The sequence below is a fragment of the Anomaloglossus baeobatrachus genome, chromosome 2 (assembly GCF_048569485.1).
Source record: "Anomaloglossus baeobatrachus isolate aAnoBae1 chromosome 2, aAnoBae1.hap1, whole genome shotgun sequence".
Classification (NCBI taxonomy): domain Eukaryota; kingdom Metazoa; phylum Chordata; class Amphibia; order Anura; family Aromobatidae; genus Anomaloglossus; species Anomaloglossus baeobatrachus.
In genome coordinates, this window is record NC_134354.1 from 19,443,183 (window position 1) to 19,464,795 (window position 21,613).

At 54.5% G+C, this 21,613-nt stretch overlaps 1 protein-coding gene across 3 annotated transcripts in view; it reads left to right on the plus strand.

Annotated features, from left to right (window-relative positions):
• Positions 1 to 21,613, plus strand: part of TEX55 (testis expressed 55) — a 117,117-nt gene that overhangs the window by 17,209 nt on the left and 78,295 nt on the right. For all 3 annotated transcript variants that reach the window (XM_075332829.1, XM_075332830.1, XM_075332831.1), the window contains exon 2: positions 16,387 to 16,436. In XM_075332829.1, coding sequence (XP_075188944.1) covers positions 16,389 to 16,436 — 48 coding nt within the window. In that variant the 5' untranslated portion in view covers positions 16,387 to 16,388. The remainder of the gene's footprint in view (positions 1 to 16,386; positions 16,437 to 21,613) is intronic.

Here is a 21,613-nt window from a genome sequence, read left to right on the forward strand (position 1 = left end):
GACCCCCACATCAATACAGACCCCAGACCAGACCCCACATCAATACAGACCCCAGACCAGACCCCACATCAATACAGACCCCAGACCAGACCCCACATCAATACAAACCCCAGACCAGGCCCACATCAATACAGACCCCAGACCAGGCCCCACATCAATACATCCCCCAGACCAGGCCCCACATCAATACATCCCGCAGACCAGGCCCCACATCAATACAGCCCCTAGACCAGACCCCTACATGAATACAGACCCCAGACCAGACCCCTACATCAATACAGCCCCCAGACCAGGCCCCACATCAATACAGCCACCAGACCACACCCCTACATCAATACAGACCCTAGACTAGACCCCTACATAAATACAGCCCCCAGACCAGGCCCCACATCAATACAGCCCCCAGACCAGGCCCCACATCAATACAGCCCCCAGACCAGGCCCCACATCAATACAGCCCTCAGACCAGGCCCCACGTGAATACAGCCCACAGACCAGGCCCCACATCAATACAACCCCCAGACCAGACCCCACATCAATACAGACCCCAGACCAGGCACCACATCAATACAGCCCCCAGACCAGACCCCTACATCAATACAGACCTCAGACCAGGCCCCCACATCAATACAGACCCCAGACCAGACCACCACATCAATACAGACCCCAGACCAGACCCCAACATCAATACAGCCCCCAGACCAGGCCCCACATCAATACAGACCCCAGACCAGACCCCTACATCAATACAGACCCCAGACTAGATCCCTACATCAATACAGACCCCAGACCAGGCCCCACATCAACACAGACCCCAGACCAGACCCCACATCAATACAGACCCCAGACCAGGCCCCACATTAATACAGCCCCCAGACCAGGCCCCACATCAATACAGCACCCAGACCAGGCCCCACATCAATACAGACCCCAGACCAGGCCCCACATCAATACAGACCCCAGACCAGACCCCTACATCAATACAGACCCCAGACCAGGCCCCCACATCAATACAGACCACAGACCAGGCCCCCACATCAATACAGACCCCAGAGCAGACCCATACATCAATACTGACCCCAGACCAGGCTCCCACATCAATACAGACCCCAGACCAGACCCCTACATCAATACAGACCCCAGACCAGACCCCTACATCAATACAGACCCCAGACCAGACCCCTACATCAACACAAACCTCAGACCAGGCCCCACATCAATACAGACCCCAGACCAGACCCCACATCAATACAGACCCCAGACCAGACCCCTCATCAATACAGACCCCACATCAGTACAGACCCCAGACCAAGCCCCCACATCAATACAGACCCCAGACCAGACCCCTACATCAATACAGACCCCAGACCAGGCCCCACATCAATACAGACTCCAGACCAGACCCCTACATCAACACAAACCCCAGACTAGACCCCTACCTCAATAAAGACCCCAGACCAGCCCCCTACATCAATACAGACCCCAAACCAGGCCCCACATCAATACAGACCCCAGACCAGACCCCACATCAATACAGCCCCCAGACCAGGCCCCACATCAATACAGCCCCCAGACCAGGCCCCACATCAATACAGCCCCCAGATCAGGCCCCACATCAATACAGACCCCAGACAAGGCCCCACATCAATACAGACCCCAGACCAGGCCCCACATCAATACAGAAAACAGACCAGGCCCCACATCAATACAGAAACCAGACCAGACCCCTACATCAATACAGACCCCAGACCAGGCCCCCACATCAATACAGAAACCAGACCAGACCCCTACATCAATACAGACCCCAGACCAGGCCCCCACATCAATACAGACTCCAGACCAGACCCCTACATCAACACAAACCCCAGACCAAACCCCTACATCGATACAGACCCCAGACCAGACCCCTACATCAATATAGACCCCAGACCAGGCCCCACATCAATACAGACCCCAGACCAGACCCCACATCAATACAGACCCCAGACCAGACCCCTCATCAATACAGACCCCACATCAGTACAGACCCCAGACCAAGCCCCCACATCAATACAGACCTCAGACCAGACCCCTACATCAATACAAACCCCAGACCAGACCCCTACATCAATACAGACCCCAGACCAGGCCCCACATCAATACAGACCCCAGACCAGGCCCCTACATCAATACAGACCCCAGACCAGACCCCTACGTCAATAGAGACCCCAGACCAGCCCCCTACATCAATACAGACCCCAGACCAGGCCCCACATCAATACAGACCCCAGACCAGGCCCCTACATCAATACAGACCCCCAAACCAGACCCCTACGTCAATACAGACCCCAGACCAGCCCCCTACATCAATACAGACCCCAGACCAGACCCCTATATCAATACAGACCTCACACCAGGCCCCACATCAATACAGACCCCAGACCAGACCCCACATCAATACAGACCCCAGACCAGACCCCACATCAATACAGACCCCAGACCAGGCCCCACATCAATACAGACCCCAGACCAGGCCCCACATCAATACAGACCCCAGACCAGGCCCCACATCAATACAGACCCCAGACCAGATCCCCACATCAATACAGACCCCAGACCAGGCCCCTACGTCAATACAGACCCCAGACCAGCCCCCTACATCAATACAGACCCCAGACCAGATCCCTACATCAATACATCCCGCAGACCAGGCCCCACATCAATACAGCCCCCAGACCAGACCCCTACATGAATACAGACCCCAGACCAGACCCCTACATCAATACAGCCCCCAGACCAGGCCCCACATCAATACAGCCACCAGACCACACCCCTACATCAATACAGACCCTAGACTAGACCCCTACATAAATACAGCCCCCAGACCAGGCCCCACATCAATACAGCCCCCAGACCAGGCCCCACATCAATACAGCCCCCAGACCAGGCCCCACATCAATACAGCCCCCAGACCAGGCCCCACATCAATACAGCCCCCAGACCAGGCCCCACATAAATACAGCCCACAGACCAGGCCCCACATCAATACAACCCCCAGACCAGACCCCACATCAATACAGACCCCAGACCAGGCACCACATCAATACAGCCCCCAGACCAGACCCCTACATCAATACAGACCTCAGACCAGGCCCCCACATCAATACAGACCCCAGACCAGACCACCACATCAATACAGACCCCAGACCAGACCCCAACATCAATACAGCCCCCAGACCAGGCCCCACATCAATACAGACCCCAGACCAGACCCCTACATCAATACAGACCCCAGACCAGATCCCTACATCAATACAGACCCCAGACCAGGCCGCACATCAACACAGACCCCAGACCAGACCCCACATCAATACAGACCCCAGACCAGGCCCCACATTAATACAGCCCCCAGACCAGGCCCCACATCAATACAGCACCCAGACCAGGCCCCACATCAATACAGACCCCAGACCAGGCCCCACATCAATACAGCCCCCAGATCAGGCCCCACATCAATACAGACCCCAGACCAGGCCCCACATCAATACAGACCCCAGACCAGGCCCCACATCAATACAGAAAACAGACCAGGCCCCACATCAATACAGAAACCAGACCAGACCCCTACATCAATACAGACCCCAGACCAGGCCCCCACATCAATACAGAAACCAGACCAGACCCCTACATCAATACAGACCCCAGACCAGGCCCCCACATCAATACAGACTCCAGACCAGACCCCTACATCAACACAAACCCCAGACCAAACCCCTACATCGATACAGACCCCAGACCAGACCCCTACATCAATATAGACCCCAGACCAGGCCCCACATCAATACAGACCCCAGACCAGACCCCACATCAATACAGACCCCAGACCAGACCCCTCATCAATACAGACCCCACATCAGTACAGACCCCAGACCAAGCCCCCACATCAATACAGACCCCAGACCAGACCCCTACATCAATACAGACCCCAGACCAGGCCCCACATCAATACAGCCCCCAGACCAGTCCCCACATCAATACAGCCCCCAGACCAGGCCCCACATCAATACAGCCCTCAGACCAGGCCCCACGTGAATACAGCCCACAGACCAGGCCCCACATCAATACAACCCCCAGACCAGACCCCACATCAATACAGACCCCAGACCAGGCACCACATCAATACAGCCCCCAGACCAGACCCCTACATCAATACAGACCTCAGACCAGGCCCCCACATCAATACAGACGCCAGACCAGACCACCACATCAATACAGACCCCAGACCAGACCCCAACATCAATACAGCCCCCAGACCAGGCCCCACATCAATACAGACCCCAGACCAGACCCCTACATCAATACAGACCCCAGACCAGATCCCTACATCAATACAGACCCCAGACCAGGCCCCACATCAACACAGACCCCAGACCAGACCCCACATCAATACAGACCCCAGACCAGGCCCCACATTAATACAGCCCCCAGACCAGGCCCCACATCAATACAGCACCCAGACCAGGCCCCACATCAATACAGACCCCAGACCAGGCCCCACATCAATACAGACCCCAGACCAGACCCCTACATCAATACAGACCCCAGACCAGGCCCCCACATCCATACAGACCACAGACCAGGCCCCCACATCAATACAGACCCCAGAGCAGACCCATACATCAATACTGACCCCAGACCAGGCTCCCACATCAATACAGACCCCAGACCAGACCCCTACATCAATACAGACCCCAGACCAGACCCCTACATCAATACAGACCCCAGACCAGACCCCTACATCAACACAAACCTCAGACCAGGCCCCACATCAATACAGACCCCAGACCAGACCCCACATCAATACAGACCCCAGACCAGACCCCTCATCAATACAGACCCCACATCAGTACAGACCCCAGACCAAGCCCCCACATCAATACAGACCCCAGACCAGACCCCTACATCAATACAGACCCCAGACCAGGCCCCACATCAATACAGACTCCAGACTAGACCCCTACATCAACACAAACCCCAGACTAGACCCCTACCTCAATAAAGACCCCAGACCAGCCCCCTACATCAATACAGACCCCAGACCAGGCCCCACATCAATACAGACCCCAGACCAGACCCCACATCAATACAGCCCCCAGACCAGGCCCCACATCAATACAGCCCCCAGACCAGGCCCCACATCAATACAGCCCCCAGATCAGGCCCCACATCAATACAGACCCCAGACCAGGCCCCACATCAATACAGAAAACAGACCAGGCCCCACATCAATACAGAAACCAGACCAGACCCCTACATCAATACAGACCCCAGACCAGGCCCCCACATCAATACAGAAACCAGACCAGACCCCTACATCAATACAGACCCCAGACCAGGCCCCCACATCAATACAGACTCCAGACCAGACCCCTACATCAACACAAACCCCAGACCAAACCCCTACATCGATACAGACCCCAGACCAGACCCCTACATCAATATAGACCCCAGACCAGGCCCCACATCAATACAGACCCCAGACCAGACCCCACATCAATACAGACCCCAGACCAGACCCCTCATCAATACAGACCCCACATCAGTACAGACCCCAGACCAAGCCCCCACATCAATACAGACCCCAGACCAGACCCCTACATCAATACAAACCCCAGACCAGACCCCTACATCAATACAGACCCCAGACCAGGCCCCACATCAATACAGACCCCAGACCAGGCCCCTACATCAATACAGACCCCTACGTCAATAGAGACCCCAGACCAGCCCCCTACATCAATACAGACCCCAGACCAGGCCCCACATCAATACAGACCCCAGACCAGGCCCCTACATCAATGCAGACCCCCAAACCAGACCCCTACGTCAATACAGACCCCAGACCAGCCCCCTACATCAATACAGACCCCAGACCAGACCCCTATATCAATACAGACCTCACACCAGGCCCCACATCAATACAGACCCCAGACCAGACCCCACATCAATACAGACCCCAGACCAGACCCCTACATCAGTACAGACTACAGACCAGGCCCCCACATCAATACAGACCCCAGACCAGACCCCCACATCAATACAGACCCCAGACCAGGCCCCACATCAATACAGACCCCAGACCAGGCCCCACATCAATACAGACCCCAGACCAGGCCCCACATCAATACAGACCCCAGACCAGATCCCCACATCAATACAGACCCCAGACCAGGCCCCACATCAATACAGACCCCAGACCAGGCCCCTACGTCAATACAGACCCCAGACCAGCCCCCTACATCAATACAGACCCCAGACCAGATCCCTACATCAATACATCCCGCAGACCAGGCCCCACATCAATACAGCCCCCAGACCAGACCCCTACATGAATACAGACCCCAGACCAGACCCCTACATCAATACAGCCCCCAGACCAGGCCCCACATCAATACAGCCACCAGACCACACCCCTACATCAATACAGACCCTAGACTAGACCCCTAGATAAATACAGCCCCCAGACCAGGCCCCACATCAATACAGCCCCCAGACCAGGCCCCACATCAATACAGCCCCCAGACCAGGCCCCACATCAATACAGCCCCCAGACCAGGCCCCACATCAATACAGCCCCCAGACCAGGCCCCACATCAATACAGCCCACAGACCAGGCCCCACATCAATACAACCCCCAGACCAGACCCCACATCAATACAGACCCTAGACCAGGCACCACATCAATACAGCCCCCAGACCAGACCCCTACATCAATACAGACCTCAGACCAGGCCCCCACATCAATACAGACCCCAGACCAGACCACCACATCAATACAGACCCCAGACCAGACCCCAACATCAATACAGCCCCCAGACCAGGCCCCACATCAATACAGACCCCAGACCAGGCCCCTACATCAATACAGACCCCAGACCAGATCCCTACATCAATACAGACCCCAGACCAGGCCGCACATCAACACAGACCCCAGACCAGACCCCACATCAATACAGACCCCAGACCAGGCCCCACATTAATACAGCCCCCAGACCAGGCCCCACATCAATACAGCACCCAGACCAGGCCCCACATCAATACAGACCCCAGACCAGGCCCCACATCAATACAGACCCCAGACCAGACCCCTACATCAATACAGACCCCAGACCAGGCCCCCACATCAATACAGACCACAGACCAGGCCCCCACATCAATACAGACCCCAGAGCAGACCCATACATCAATACTGACCCCAGACCAGGCTCCCACATCAATACAGACCCCAGACCAGACCCCTACATCAATACAGACCCCAGACCAGACCCCTACATCAATACAGACCCCAGACCAGACCCCTACATCAACACAAACCTCAGACCAGGCCCCACATCAATACAGACCCCAGACCAGACCCCACATCAATACAGACCCCAGACCAGACCCCTCATCAATACAGACCCCACATCAGTACAGACCCCAGACCAAGCCCCCACATCAATACAGACCCCAGACCAGACCCCTACATCAATACAGACCCCAGACCAGGCCCCACATCAATACAGACTCCAGACCAGACCCCTACATCAACACAAACCCCAGACTAGACCCCTACCTCAATAAAGACCCCAGACCAGCCCCCTACATCAATACAGACCCCAGACCAGGCCCCACATCAATACAGACCCCAGACCAGACCCCACATCAATACAGCCCCCAGACCAGGCCCCACATCAATACAGCCCCCAGACCAGGCCCCACATCAATACAGCCCCCAGATCAGGCCCCACATCAATACAGACCCCAGACCAGGCCCCACATCAATACAGACCCCAGACCAGGCCCCACATCAATACAGAAAACAGACCAGGCCCCACATCAATACAGAAACCAGACCAGACCCCTACATCAATACAGACCCCAGACCAGGCCCCCACATCAATACAGACTCCAGACCAGACCCCTACATCAACACAAACCCCAGACCAAACCCCTACATCGATACAGACCCCAGACCAGACCCCTACATCAATATAGACCCCAGACCAGGCCCCACATCAATACAGACCCCAGACCAGACCCCACATCAATACAGACCCCAGACCAGACCCCTCATCAATACAGACCCCACATCAGTACAGACCCCAGACCAAGCCCCCACATCAATACAGACCCCAGACCAGACCCCTACATCAATACAAACCCCAGACCAGACCCCTACATCAATACAGATCCCAGACCAGGCCCCACATCAATACAGACCCCAGACCAGGCCCCTACATCAATACAGACCCCAGACCAGACCCCTACGTCAATAGAGACCCCAGACCAGCCCCCTACATCAATACAGACCCCAGACCAGGCCCCACATCAATACAGACCCCAGACCAGGCCCCTACATCAATACAGACCCCCAAACCAGAACCCTACGTCAATACAGACCCCAGACCAGCCCCCTACATCAATACAGACCCCAGACCAGACCCCTATATCAATACAGACCTCACACCAGGCCCCACATCAATACAGACCCCAGACCAGACCCCACATCAATACAGACCCCAGACCAGACCCCACATCAATACAGACCCCAGGCCAGACCCCTACATCAGTACAGACTACAGACCAGGCCCCCACATCAATACAGACCCCAGACCAGACTTCCACATCAATACAGACCCCAGACCAGGCCCCACATCAATACAGACCCCAGACCAGGCCCCACATCAATACAGACCCCAGACCAGGCCCCACATCAATACAGACCCCAGACCAGATCCCCACATCAATACAGACCCCAGACCAGGCCCCACATTAATACAGACCCCAGACCAGGCCCCTACGTCAATACAGACCCCAGACCAGCCCCCTACATCAATACAGACCCCAGACCAGATCCCTACATCAATACATCCCGCAGACCAGGCCCCACATCAATACAGCCCCCAGACCAGACCCCTACATGAATACAGACCCCAGACCAGACCCCTACATCAATACAGCCCCCAGACCAGGCCCCACATCAATACGGCCACCAGACCACACCCCTACATCAATACAGACCCTAGACTAGACCCCTACATAAATACAGCCCCCAGACCAGGCCCCACATCAATACAGCCCCCAGACCAGGCCCCACATCAATACAGCCCCCAGACCACCCCCCACATCAATACAGCCCTCAGACCAGGCCCCACGTGAATACAGCCCACAGACCAGGCCCCACATCAATACAACCCCCAGACCAGACCCCACATCAATACAGACCCCAGACCAGACCCCTACATCAATACAGACCTCAGACCAGGCCCCCACATCAATACAGACCCCAGACCAGACCACCACATCAATACAGACCCCAGACCAGACCCCAACATCAATACAGCCCCCAGACCAGGCCCCACATCAATACAGACCCCAGACCAGACCCCTACATCAATACAGACCCCAGACCAGATCCCTACATCAATACAGACCCCAGACCAGGCCCCACATCAACACAGACCCCAGACCAGACCCCACATCAATACAGACCCCAGACCAGGCCCCACATTAATACAGCCCCCAGACCAGGCCCCACATCAATACAGCACCCAGACCAGGCCCCACATCAATACAGACCCCAGACCAGGCCCCACATCAATACAGACCCCAGACCAGACCCCTACATCAATACAGACCCCAGACCAGGCCCCCACATCAATACAGACCACAGACCAGGCCCCCACATCAATACAGACCCCAGAGCAGACCCATACATCAATACTGACCCCAGACCAGGCTCCCACATCAATACAGACCCCAGACCAGACCCCTACATCAATACAGACCCCAGACCAGACCCCTACATCAATACAGACCCCAGACCAGACCCCTACATCAACACAAACCTCAGACCAGGCCCCACATCAATACAGACCCCAGACCAGACCCCACATCAATACAGACCCCAGACCAGACCCCTCATCAATACAGACCCCACATCAGTACAGACCCCAGACCAAGCCCCCACATCAATACAGACCCCAGACCAGACCCCTACATCAATACAGACCCCAGACCAGGCCCCACATCAATACAGACTCCAGACCAGACCCCTACATCAACACAAACCCCAGACTAGACCCCTACCTCAATAAAGACCCCAGACCAGCCCCCTACATCAATACAGACCCCAGACCAGGCCCCACATCAATACAGACCCCAGACCAGACCCCACATCAATACAGCCCCCAGACCAGGCCCCACATCAATACAGCCCCCAGACCAGGCCCCACATCAATACAGCCCCCAGATCAGGCCCCACATCAATACAGACCCCAGACCAGGCCCCACATCAATACAGACCCCAGACCAGGCCCCACATCAATACAGAAAACAGACCAGGCCCCACATCAATACAGAAACCAGACCAGACCCCTACATCAATACAGACCCCAGACCAGGCCCCCACTTCAATACAGACTCCAGACCAGACCCCTACATCAACACAAACCCCAGACCAAACCCCTACATCGATACAGACCCCAGACCAGACCCCTACATCAATATAGACCCCAGACCAGGCCCCACATCAATACAGACCCCAGACCAGACCCCACATCAATACAGACCCCAGACCAGACCCCTCATCAATACAGACCCCACATCAGTACAGACCCCAGACCAAGCCCCCACATCAATACAGACCCCAGACCAGACCCCTACATCAATACAGACCCCAGACCAGACCCCTACATCAATACAGACCCCAGACCAGGCCCCACATCAATACAGACCCCAGACCAGGCCCCTACATCAATACAGACCCCAGACCAGACCCCTACGTCAATAGAGACCCCAGACCAGCCCCCTACATCAATACAGACCCCAGACCAGGCCCCACATCAATACAGACCCCAGACCAGGCCCCTACATCAATACAGACCCCCAAACCAGACCCCTACGTCAATACAGACCCCAGACCAGCCCCCTACATCAATACAGACCCCAGACCAGACCCCTATATCAATACAGACCTCACACCAGGCCCCACATCAATACAGACCCCAGACCAGACCCCACATCAATACAGACCCCAGACCAGACCCCACATCAATACAGACCCCAGACCAGACCCCTACATCAGTACAGACTACAGACCAGGCCCCACATCAATACAGACCCCAGACCAGGCCCCACATCAATACAGACCCCAGACCAGGCCCCACATCAATACAGACCCCAGACCAGATCCCCACATCAATACAGACCCCAGACCAGGCCCCACATCAATACAGACCCCAGACCAGGCCCCTACGTCAATACAGACCCCAGACCAGCCCCCTACATCAATACAGACCCCAGACCAGACCCCCCTACATCAATACAAACCCCAGACCAGACCCCTATATCAATACAGACCTCACACCAGGCCTTACATCAATACAGACCCCAGACCCCACATCAATACAGACCCCAGACCAGACCCCTACATCAATACAGACTCCAGACCAGCCCCCTACATCTATATAGACCCCAGACCAGGCCCCTACATCAATACAGACCCCAGACCAGGCCCCACATCAATACAGACCCCAGACCAGATCCCCACATCAATACAGACCCCAGACCAGGCCCCACATCAATACAGACCCCAGACCAGGCCCCTACGTCAATACAGACCCCAGACCAGCCCCCTACATCAATACAGACCCCAGACCAGACCCCCCTACATCAATACAAACCCCAGACCAGACCCCTATATCAATACAGACCTCACACCAGGCCTTACATCAATACAGACTCCAGACCAGCCCCCTACATCTATATAGACCCCAGACCAGGCCCCTACATCAATACAGACCCCAGACCAGACCCCTACGTCAATACAGACCCCAGACCAGCCCCCTACATCAATACAGACCACAGACCCCTACATCAATACAGACCCCAGACCAGGCCCCACATCAATACAGACCCCAGACCAGGCCCCACATCAATACAGACCCAAGACCAGATCCCCACATCAATACAGACCCCAGACCAGGCCCCACATCAATACAGACCCCTGACCAGACCCCACATCAATACAGACCCCAGATCAGGCCCCTACATCAATACAGACCCCAGACCAGGCCCCACATCAATACAGACCCCAGACTAGGCTCCACATCAATACAGACCCCAGACCAGGCCCCACATCAATACAGACCCCAGACCAGGCCCCACATCAATACAGACACCATGCCAGACCCCACATCAATACAGACCCCACACCAGGCCCCCACATCAATACAGACCCCAGACCAGACCCCTATAGCAATACAGACCCCAGACCAGACCCCTACATCAATACAAACCCCAGACCAGACCCCTACATCAATACAGACCCCAGACCAGACCCCTACATCAATATAAACCCCAGACCAGACCCCTACATCAATACAGACCCCAGACCAGACCCCACATCAATACAGACCCCTCACCAGCCCCTTACATCAATACAGACCCCAGACCAGACCCCTACATCAATATAAACCCCAGACCAGGCCCCTACATCAATACAGACCCCAGACCAGACCCCTACATCAATACAGACCCAAGACCAGCCCCCTACATCAATACATACCCCAGACCAGACCCCTACATCAATTCAGACCCCAGACCAGGCCCCACATCAATACAGACCCCAGACCAGGCCCCACATCAATACAGCCCCCAGACCAGACCCCTACATCAATTCAGACCCCAGACCAGGCCCCACATCAATACAGACCCCAGACCAGGCCCCACATCAATATAGATCCCAGACCAGACCCCACATCAATACAGACCCCAGACCAGACCCCACATCAATACAGACCCCAGACCAGGCCTCACATCAATACAGACCCCTGACCAGATCCCCACATCAATACAGACACCAGACCAGGCCCCACATCAATACAGACCCCAGACCAGGCCCCACATCAATACAGATCCAAGACCAGTGCTGTCCGGTGCTGTATACTGTGTGGGCTGTGTCCGGTGCTGTATACTGTGTCCTGTGCTGTATACTGTGTCCGGTGCTGTATACTGTGTCTGGTGCTGTATACTGTGTCTGGTGCTGTATACTGTGTCCGGTGCTGTATACTGTGTCCTGTCCTGTATACTGTGTCCAGTGCTGTATACTGTATTTTACAAGGTGCTCTAAAACAGCAATAGTTTTTCTATTTGGATTCTAAGGTGAAAGATCTGCTACATTTTGCAACAGTAACACCCACTGGGTTCCCCCATAATCTAGTAACACCCACTTTGTTCCCTCATAATCTAGTAACACCCACTGGGTTCCCCCATAATCTAGTAACACCCACTGGGTTCCCCCATAATCTAGTAACACCCACTGGGTTCCCCCATAATCTAGTAACACCCACTTTGTCCCCTCATAATCTAGTAACACCCACTGGGTTCCCCCATAATCTAGTAACACCCACTGGGTTCCCCCGTAACCAGTAACACCCCCTGGGTTCCCCCGTAACCAGTAACACCCCCTGGGTTCCCCCATAACCAGTAACACACCCTGGGTTCCCCCATAACCAGTAACATCCCCTGGCTTCCCCCATAACCAGTAACACCCACTGCGTTCCCCCATAATCTAGTAACACCCCCTGGGTTCCCCCATAACCAGTTACACACCCTGGGTTCCCCCATAACCAGTAACATCCTTTGGCTTCCCCCATAACCAGTAACACCCCCTGGGTTCCCCCATAACCAGTAACACCCACTCTGTTCCCCCATAATCTAGGAACACCCCCTGGGTTCCCCCATAATCTAGTAACACCCCTGGGTTCCCCCATAATCTAGTAACACCCCCTGGGTTCCCCCATGACCAGTAACACCCCCTGGGTTCCCCCATAACCAGTAACACACCCTGGGTCCCCCCATAACCATTAAGACTCCTGGGTTCCCCCATAATCTAGTAACACCCCCTGGGTTCCCCCATAATCTAGTAACACCCCCTGGGTTCCCCCATAATCTAGTAACACCCCCTGGGTTCCCCCATAATGTAGTAACACCCCCTGGGTTCCCCCATAACCAGTAACACCCCCTGGGTTCCCCCGTAACCAGTAACACCCCCTGGGTTCCCCCATAACCAGTAACACCCCCTGGGTTCCCCCATAACCAGTAACATACCCTGGGTTCCCCCATAAGCAGTAACACCCACTGCGTTCCCCCATAATCTAGTATCACCCCCTGGGTTCCCCCATAATCTAGAAACACCCCCTGGGTTCCCCCATAATCTAGTAACACCCCCTGGGTTCCCCCATAACCAGTAACACCCACTGTGTTCCCCCATAATCTAGGAACACCCCCTGGGTTCCCCCATAATCTAGTAACACCCCCTGGGTTCCCCCATAACCAGTAACACCCACTGTGTTCCCCCATAATCTAGGAACACCCCCTGGGTTCCCCCATAATTAGTAACACCCCCTGGGTTCCCCCATAATCTAGTAACACCCCCTGGGTTCCCCCATAACCAGTAACACCCCCTGGGTTCCCCCATAACCAGTAACACACCCTGGGTCCCCCCATAACCATTAAGACTCCTGGGTTCCCCCATAATCTAGTAACACCCCCTGGGTTCCCCCATAATCTATTAACACCCCCTGGGTTCCCCCATAATCTAGTAACACCCCCTGGGTTCCCCCATAATCTAGTAACACCCCCTGGGTTCCCCCATAACCAGTAACACCCCCTGGGTTCCCCCGTAACCAGTAACACCCCCTGGGTTCCCCCATAACCAGTAACACCCCCTGGGTTCCCCCATAACCAGTAACATACCCTGGGTTCCCCCATAACCAGTAACATACCCTGGGTTCCCCCATAACCAGTAACACCCACTGCGTTCCCCCATAATCTAGTAACACCCCCTGGGTTCCCCCATAATCTAGTAACACCCCCTGGGTTCCCCCATAATCTAGTAACACCCCCTGGGTTCCCCCGTAACCAGTAACACCCCCTGGGTTCCCCCATAACCAGTAACACCCACTGTGTTCCCCCATAATCTAGGAACACCCCCTGGGTTCCCCCATAATCTAGGAACACCCCCTGGGTTCCCCCATAATCTATTAACACCCCCTGGGTTCCCCCATAATCTAGTAACACCCCCTGGGTTCCCCCATAACCAGTAACACCCCCTGGGTTCCCCCATAACCAGTAACACCCACTGTGTTCCCCCATAATCTAGGAACACCCCCTGGGTTCCCCCATAATCTAGTAACACCCCCTGGGTTCCCCCATAATCTAGTAACACCCCCTGGGTTCCCCCATAACCAGTAACACCCCCTGGGTTCCCCCATAACCAGTAACACCCCCTGGGTTCCCCCATAACCAGTAACACACCCTGGGTCCCCCCATAACCATTAAGACTCCTGGGTTCCCCCATAATCTATTAACACCCCCTGGGTTCCCCCATAATCTATTAACACCCCCTGGGTTCCCCCATAATCTAGTAACACCCCCTGGGTTCCCCCATAACCAGTAACACCCCCTGGGTTCCCCCGTAACCAGTAACACCCCCTGGGTTCCCCCATAACCAGTAACACCCCCTGGGTTCCCCCATAACCAGTAACATATCCTGGGTTCCCCCATAACCAGTAACACCCACTGCGTTCCCCCATAATCTAGTAACACCCCCTGGGTTCCCCCATAATCTAGTAACACCCCCTGGGTTCCCCCATAATCTAGTAACACCCCCTGGGTTCCCCCATAACCAGTAACACCCACTGTGTTCCCCCATAATCTAGGAACACCCCCTGGGTTCCCCCATAATCTAGGAACACCCCCTGGGTTCCCCCATAATCTATTAACACCCCCTGGGTTCCCCCATAATCTAGTAACACCCCCTGGGTTCCCCCATAACCAGTAACACCCCCTGGGTTCCCCCGTAACCAGTAACACCCCCTGGGTTCCCCCATAACCAGTAACACCCCCTGGGTTCCCCCATAACCAGTAACATACCCTGGGTTCCCCCATAACCAGTAACACCCACTGCGTTCCCCCATAATCTAGTAACACCCCCTGGGTTCCCCCACAATCTAGTAACACCCCCTGGGTTCCCCCATAATCTAGTAACACCCCCTGGGTTCCCCCATAACCAGTAACACCCACTGTGTTCCCCCATAATCTAGGAACACCCCCTGGGTTCCCCCATAATCTAGTAACTCCCCCTGGGTTACCCCATAATCTAGTAACACCCCCTGGGTTCCCCCATAATCTAGTAACACCCCCTGGGTTCCCCCATAACCAGTAACACACCCTGGGTCCCCCCATAACCATTAAGACTCCTGGGTTCCCCCATAATCTAGTAATACCCCCTGGGTTCCCCTATAAGCAGCGGTCTGTAGCCCGCAGTATTCTCATGCTTCTTTCCTTTCTTGCCCACAGACATGGATGTCCCGGAGGGGCCCCTTCCCGAATTCTCAGCCCCGGAGCAGGTGAGTGTTTTCTCCTCCGTTTGGCTGTCCTGTGTCCGTCTTATCTTATGTGTTATGCTGATGGTCACCTTCTATTATTCCCTGTTATCAGCCATGTAAGGACTCTGCTGTGCAATGCAGTGCAGCAGATTTGTGGACGCAGCTTCGTATGTGACTGGAGTATACGCTAAGAGTTTCCATCTGGGGAGCCAAAACTGACCTCTTGGGGACCCCAGGGCAGGGTAAGGCTGGGGGACATCTGGCTGGAAGGGTCGGGTGCCCCCCCCCCAGGCTTTAGTGGTTGGCAGATAGCGTATGCCCAGGTCTGCTCAGATTCCTCGGGCGAGCGGCCGTCCCGGGATCACAGGGTTAACATAAAACTGCCGCCCCAGCAGTTGGAGCGCTGCCGCGCAGATAATAGAAAATAGCCGGAGCGAATCATAAATCCGTATGGCAGAAGTCAGATAGATTTAGGATTACAATCCGCGTCCGCTAAGTTATGAATCCGCGCTTCGCGCACAAGAATTAACCCCATCCGAGGCGGCCTCCCTGATCTACACCCGCAGACCGCGCCGTCCATCACAGCGGAGGACGGGAGCGGCTGCAGTAAATTACTCCGCTCCCGCCATCATCAGGACGAGTCCGCAGTATTTATAATTACTATTAATAATGGCGGGTGACGAAAATCCGATTATTTACTGGAGAGTCCTGCGGCCGAGGAGGCTAATCATGGCGGACGTCAATGTGACAGCCCCGCAGTGTAACATACAGGAGACCGCAGCTTCTAGTCCTCCGGGGCTCCATTCACTGTCTCTATAGGAGTGGTGGTCGCACACGCTCAGTACTGCTCCATTCACAGTCTAAAGGAGTGGTGGTCGCACACGCTCAGTACTGCTGTCTATAGGAGTGGTGGTCGCACACGCTCAGTACTGCTCCATTCACTGTCTCTATAGGAGTGGTGGTCGCACACGCTCAGTACTGCCCCACTCACCGTCTATAGGAGTGGTGGTCGCACACGCTCAGTACTGCTCCATTCACTGTCTATAGGAGTGGTGGTCGCATACACTCAGTACTGCTCCATTCACTGTCTATAGGAGTGGTGGTCGCACACGCTCAGTACTGCTCCATTCACTGTCTATAGGAGTGGTGGTCGCACACGCTCAGTACTGCTCCATTCACTGTCTATAGGAGTGGTGGTCGCACACGCTCAGTACTGCTCCATTCACTGTCTATAGGAGTGGTGGTCGCACACGCTCAGTACTGCTCCATTCACTGTCTATAGGAATGATGGTCGCACGCGCTCAGTACTGCTCCATTCACTGTCTATAGGAGTGGTGGTCGCACACGCTCAGTACTGCTCCATTCACTGTCTATAGGAGTGATGGTCGCACGCGCTCAGTACTGCTCCATTCACTGTCTATAGGAGTGGTGGTCGCACACACTCAGTACTGCTCCATTCACTGTCTATAGGAGTGGTGGTCGCACACGCTCAGTACTGCTCCATTCACTGTCTATAGGAGTGGTGGTCGCACACGCTCAGTACTGCTCCATTCACTGTCTATAGGAGTGGTGGTCGCACACGCTCAGTACTGCTCCATTCACTGTCTATAGGAGTGGTGGTCGCACACGCTCAGTACTGCTCCATTCACTGTCTATAGGAGTGGTGGTCGCACACGCTCAGTACTGCTCCATTCACTGTCTATAGGAATGATGGTCGCACGCGCTCAGTACTGCTCCATTCACTGTCTATAGGAGTGGTGGTCGCACACGCTCAGTACTGCTCCATTCACTGTCTATAGGAGTGATGGTCGCACGCGCTCAGTACTGCTCCATTCACTGTCTATAGGAGTGGTGGTCGCACACGCTCAGTACTGCTCCATTCACTGTCTATAGGAGTGGTGGTCGCACACGCTCAGTACTGCTCCATTCACTGTCTATAGGAGTGGTGGTCGCACACGCTCAGTACTGCTCCATTTACTGTCTATAGGAGTGGTGGTCGCACACGCTCAGTACTGCTCCATTCACTGTCTATAGGAATGATGGTCGCACGCGCTCAGTACTGCTCCATTCACTGTCTATAGGAGTGGTGGTCGCACACGCTCAGTACTGCTCCATTCACTGTCTATAGGAATGATGGTCACACACGCTCAGTACTGCTCCATTCACAGTCTATAGGAGTGGTGGTCGCACATGCTCAGTACTGCTCCAGTCACAGTCTATAGGAGTGGTGGTCGCACACGCTCAGTACTGCTCCATTCACTGTCTATAAGAGTGGTGGTCGCACACGCTCAGTACTGCTCCATTCACTGTCTATAGGAATGATGGTCGCACGCGCTCAGTACTGCTCCATTCACTGTCTATAGGAGTGGTGGTCGCACACGCTCAGTACTGCTCCATTCACTGTCTATAGGAGTGATGGTCGCACGCGCTCAGTACTGCTCCATTCACTGTCTATAGGAGTGGTGGTCGCACACACTCAGTACTGCTCCATTCACTGTCTATAGGAGTGGTGGTCACACACGCTCAGTACTGCTCCATTCACTGTCTATAGGAGTGGTGGTCGCACACGCTCAGTACTGCTCCATTCACTGTCTATAGGAGTGGTGGTCGCACACGCTCAGTACTGCTCCATTCACTGTCTATAGGAATGATGGTCACACACGCTCAGTACTGCTCCATTCACTGTCTGTAGGAGTGGTGGTCGCACACGCTCAGTACTGCTCCATTCACTGTCTATAGGAGTGGTGGTCGCACACGCTCAGTACTGCTCCATTCACTGTCTATAGGAGTGGTGGTCGCACATGCTCAGTACTGCTCCATTCACTGTCTATAGGAGTGATGGTCGCACGCGCTCAGTACTGCTCCATTCACTGTCTATAGGAGTGGTGGTCGCACACGCTCAGTACTGCTCCATTCACTGTCTATAGGAGTGGTGGTCGCACACGCTCAGTACTGCTCCATTCACTGTCTATAGGAGTGGTGGTCGCACACGCTCAGTACTGCTCCATTCACTGTCTATAGGAGTGGTGGTCGCACATGCTCAGTACTGCTCCATTCACTGTCTATAGGAATGATGGTCGCACGCGCTCAGTACTGCTCCATTCACTGTATATAGAAGTGATGGTCGCACATGATCAGTACTGCTCCATTCACTGTCTATAGGAGTGATGGTCGCACAGGCTCAGTACTGCTCCATTCACTGTATATAGAAGTGATGGTCGCACACGTTCAGCACTGCTCCATTCACTGTATATAGGAGTGGTGGTCGCACATGCTCAGTACTGCTCCATTCACAGTCTATAGGAGTGATGGTCGCATACGCTCAGTACTGCTCCACTCACTGTCTATAGGAGTGATGGTCGCACACGCTCAGTACTGCTCCATTCACTGTCTATAGGAGTGGTGGTCGCACACGCTCAGTACTGCTCCATTCACTGTCTATAGGAGTGGTGGTCGCACACGCTCAGTACTGCTCCATTCACTGTCTATAGGAGTTGTGGTCGCACACGCTCAGTACTGCTCCATTCACTGTCTATAGGAGTGGTGGTCGCACACGCTCAGTACTGCTCCATTCACTGTCTATAGGAGTGGTGGTCGCACACGCTCAGTACTGCTCCATTCACTGTCTATAGGAATGATGGTCGCACGCGCTCAGTACTGCTCCATTCACTGTCTATAGGAGTGGTGGTCGCACACGCTCAGTACTGCTCCATTCACTGTCTATAGGAATGATGGTCACACACGCTCAGTACTGCTCCATTCACAGTCTATAGGAGTGATGGTCGCACACGCTCAGTACTGCTCCATTCATTGTCTATAGGAGTGGTGGTCGCACAGGCTCAGTACTGCTCCATTCACTGTCTATAGGAGTGATGGTCGCACACACTCAGTACTGCTCCATTCACTGTCTATAGGAGTGGTGGTCGCACACGCTCAGTACTGCTCCATTCACTGTCTATAGGAGTGGTGGTCGCACACGCTCAGTACTGCTCCATTCACTGTCTATAGGAGTGATGGTCGCACACGCTCAGTACTGCTCCATTCACAGTCTATAGGAGTGATGGTCGCATACGCTCAGTACTGCTCCACTCACTGTCTATAGGAGTGATGGTCGCACACGCTCAGTACTGATCCATTCACTGTCTATAGGAGTGGTGGTCGCACACGCTCAGTACTGCTCCATTCACAGTCTATAGGAGTGATGGTCGCACACGCTCAGTACTGCTCCATTCACTGTCTATAGGAGTGGCAGTTGCACACGCTCAGTACTGCTCCATTCACTGTCTATAGGAGTGATGGTCGCACACGCTCAGTACTGCTCCATTCACTGTCTATAGGAGTGGCAGTTGCACACGCTCGGTACTGCTCCATTCACTGTCTATAGGAGTGGCAGTTGCACACGCTCGGTACTGCTCCATTCACTGTCTATAGGAGTGATGGTCGCACACGCTCAGTACTGCTCCATTCACTGTCTATAGGAGTGGTGGTCGCACACACTCAGTACTGCTCCATTCACTGTCTATAGGAGTGGCAGTTGCACACGCTCAGTACTGCTCCATTCACTGTCTATAGGAGTGGTGGTCGCACACGCTCAGTACTGCTCCATTCACTGTCTATAGGAGTGGTGGTCGCACACGCTCAGTACTGCTCCATTCACTGTCTATAGGAGTGGTGGTCGCACAGGCTCAGTACTGCTCCATTCACTGTCTATAGGAGTGGTGGTCGCACACACTCAGTACTGCTCCATTCACTGTCTATAGGAGTGGTGGTCGCACAGGCTCAGTACTGCTCCATTCACTGTCTATAGGAGTGGTGGTCGCACAGGCTCAGTACTGCTCCATTCACTGTCTACAGGAGTGGTGGTCGCACACGCTCAGTACTGCTCCATTCACAGTCTATAGGAGTGATGGTCGCATACGCTCAGTACTGCTCCACTCACTGTCTATAGCAGTGGTGGTCGCACACGCTCAGTACCTCCCCACTCACTGTCTATAGGAGTGGTGGTCGCACATGCTCAGCACTGCTCCATTCACGATCTATAGGAGTGGTGGTCGCTGACGCTCAGTACCGCCCCACTCACTGTCTATAGGAGTGATGGTCACACACGCTCAGTACTGATCCATTCACTGTTTATATAGGAGTGGTGGTCGCACACGCTCAGTACTGCTCCATTCACTGTCTATAGGAGTGGTGGTCGC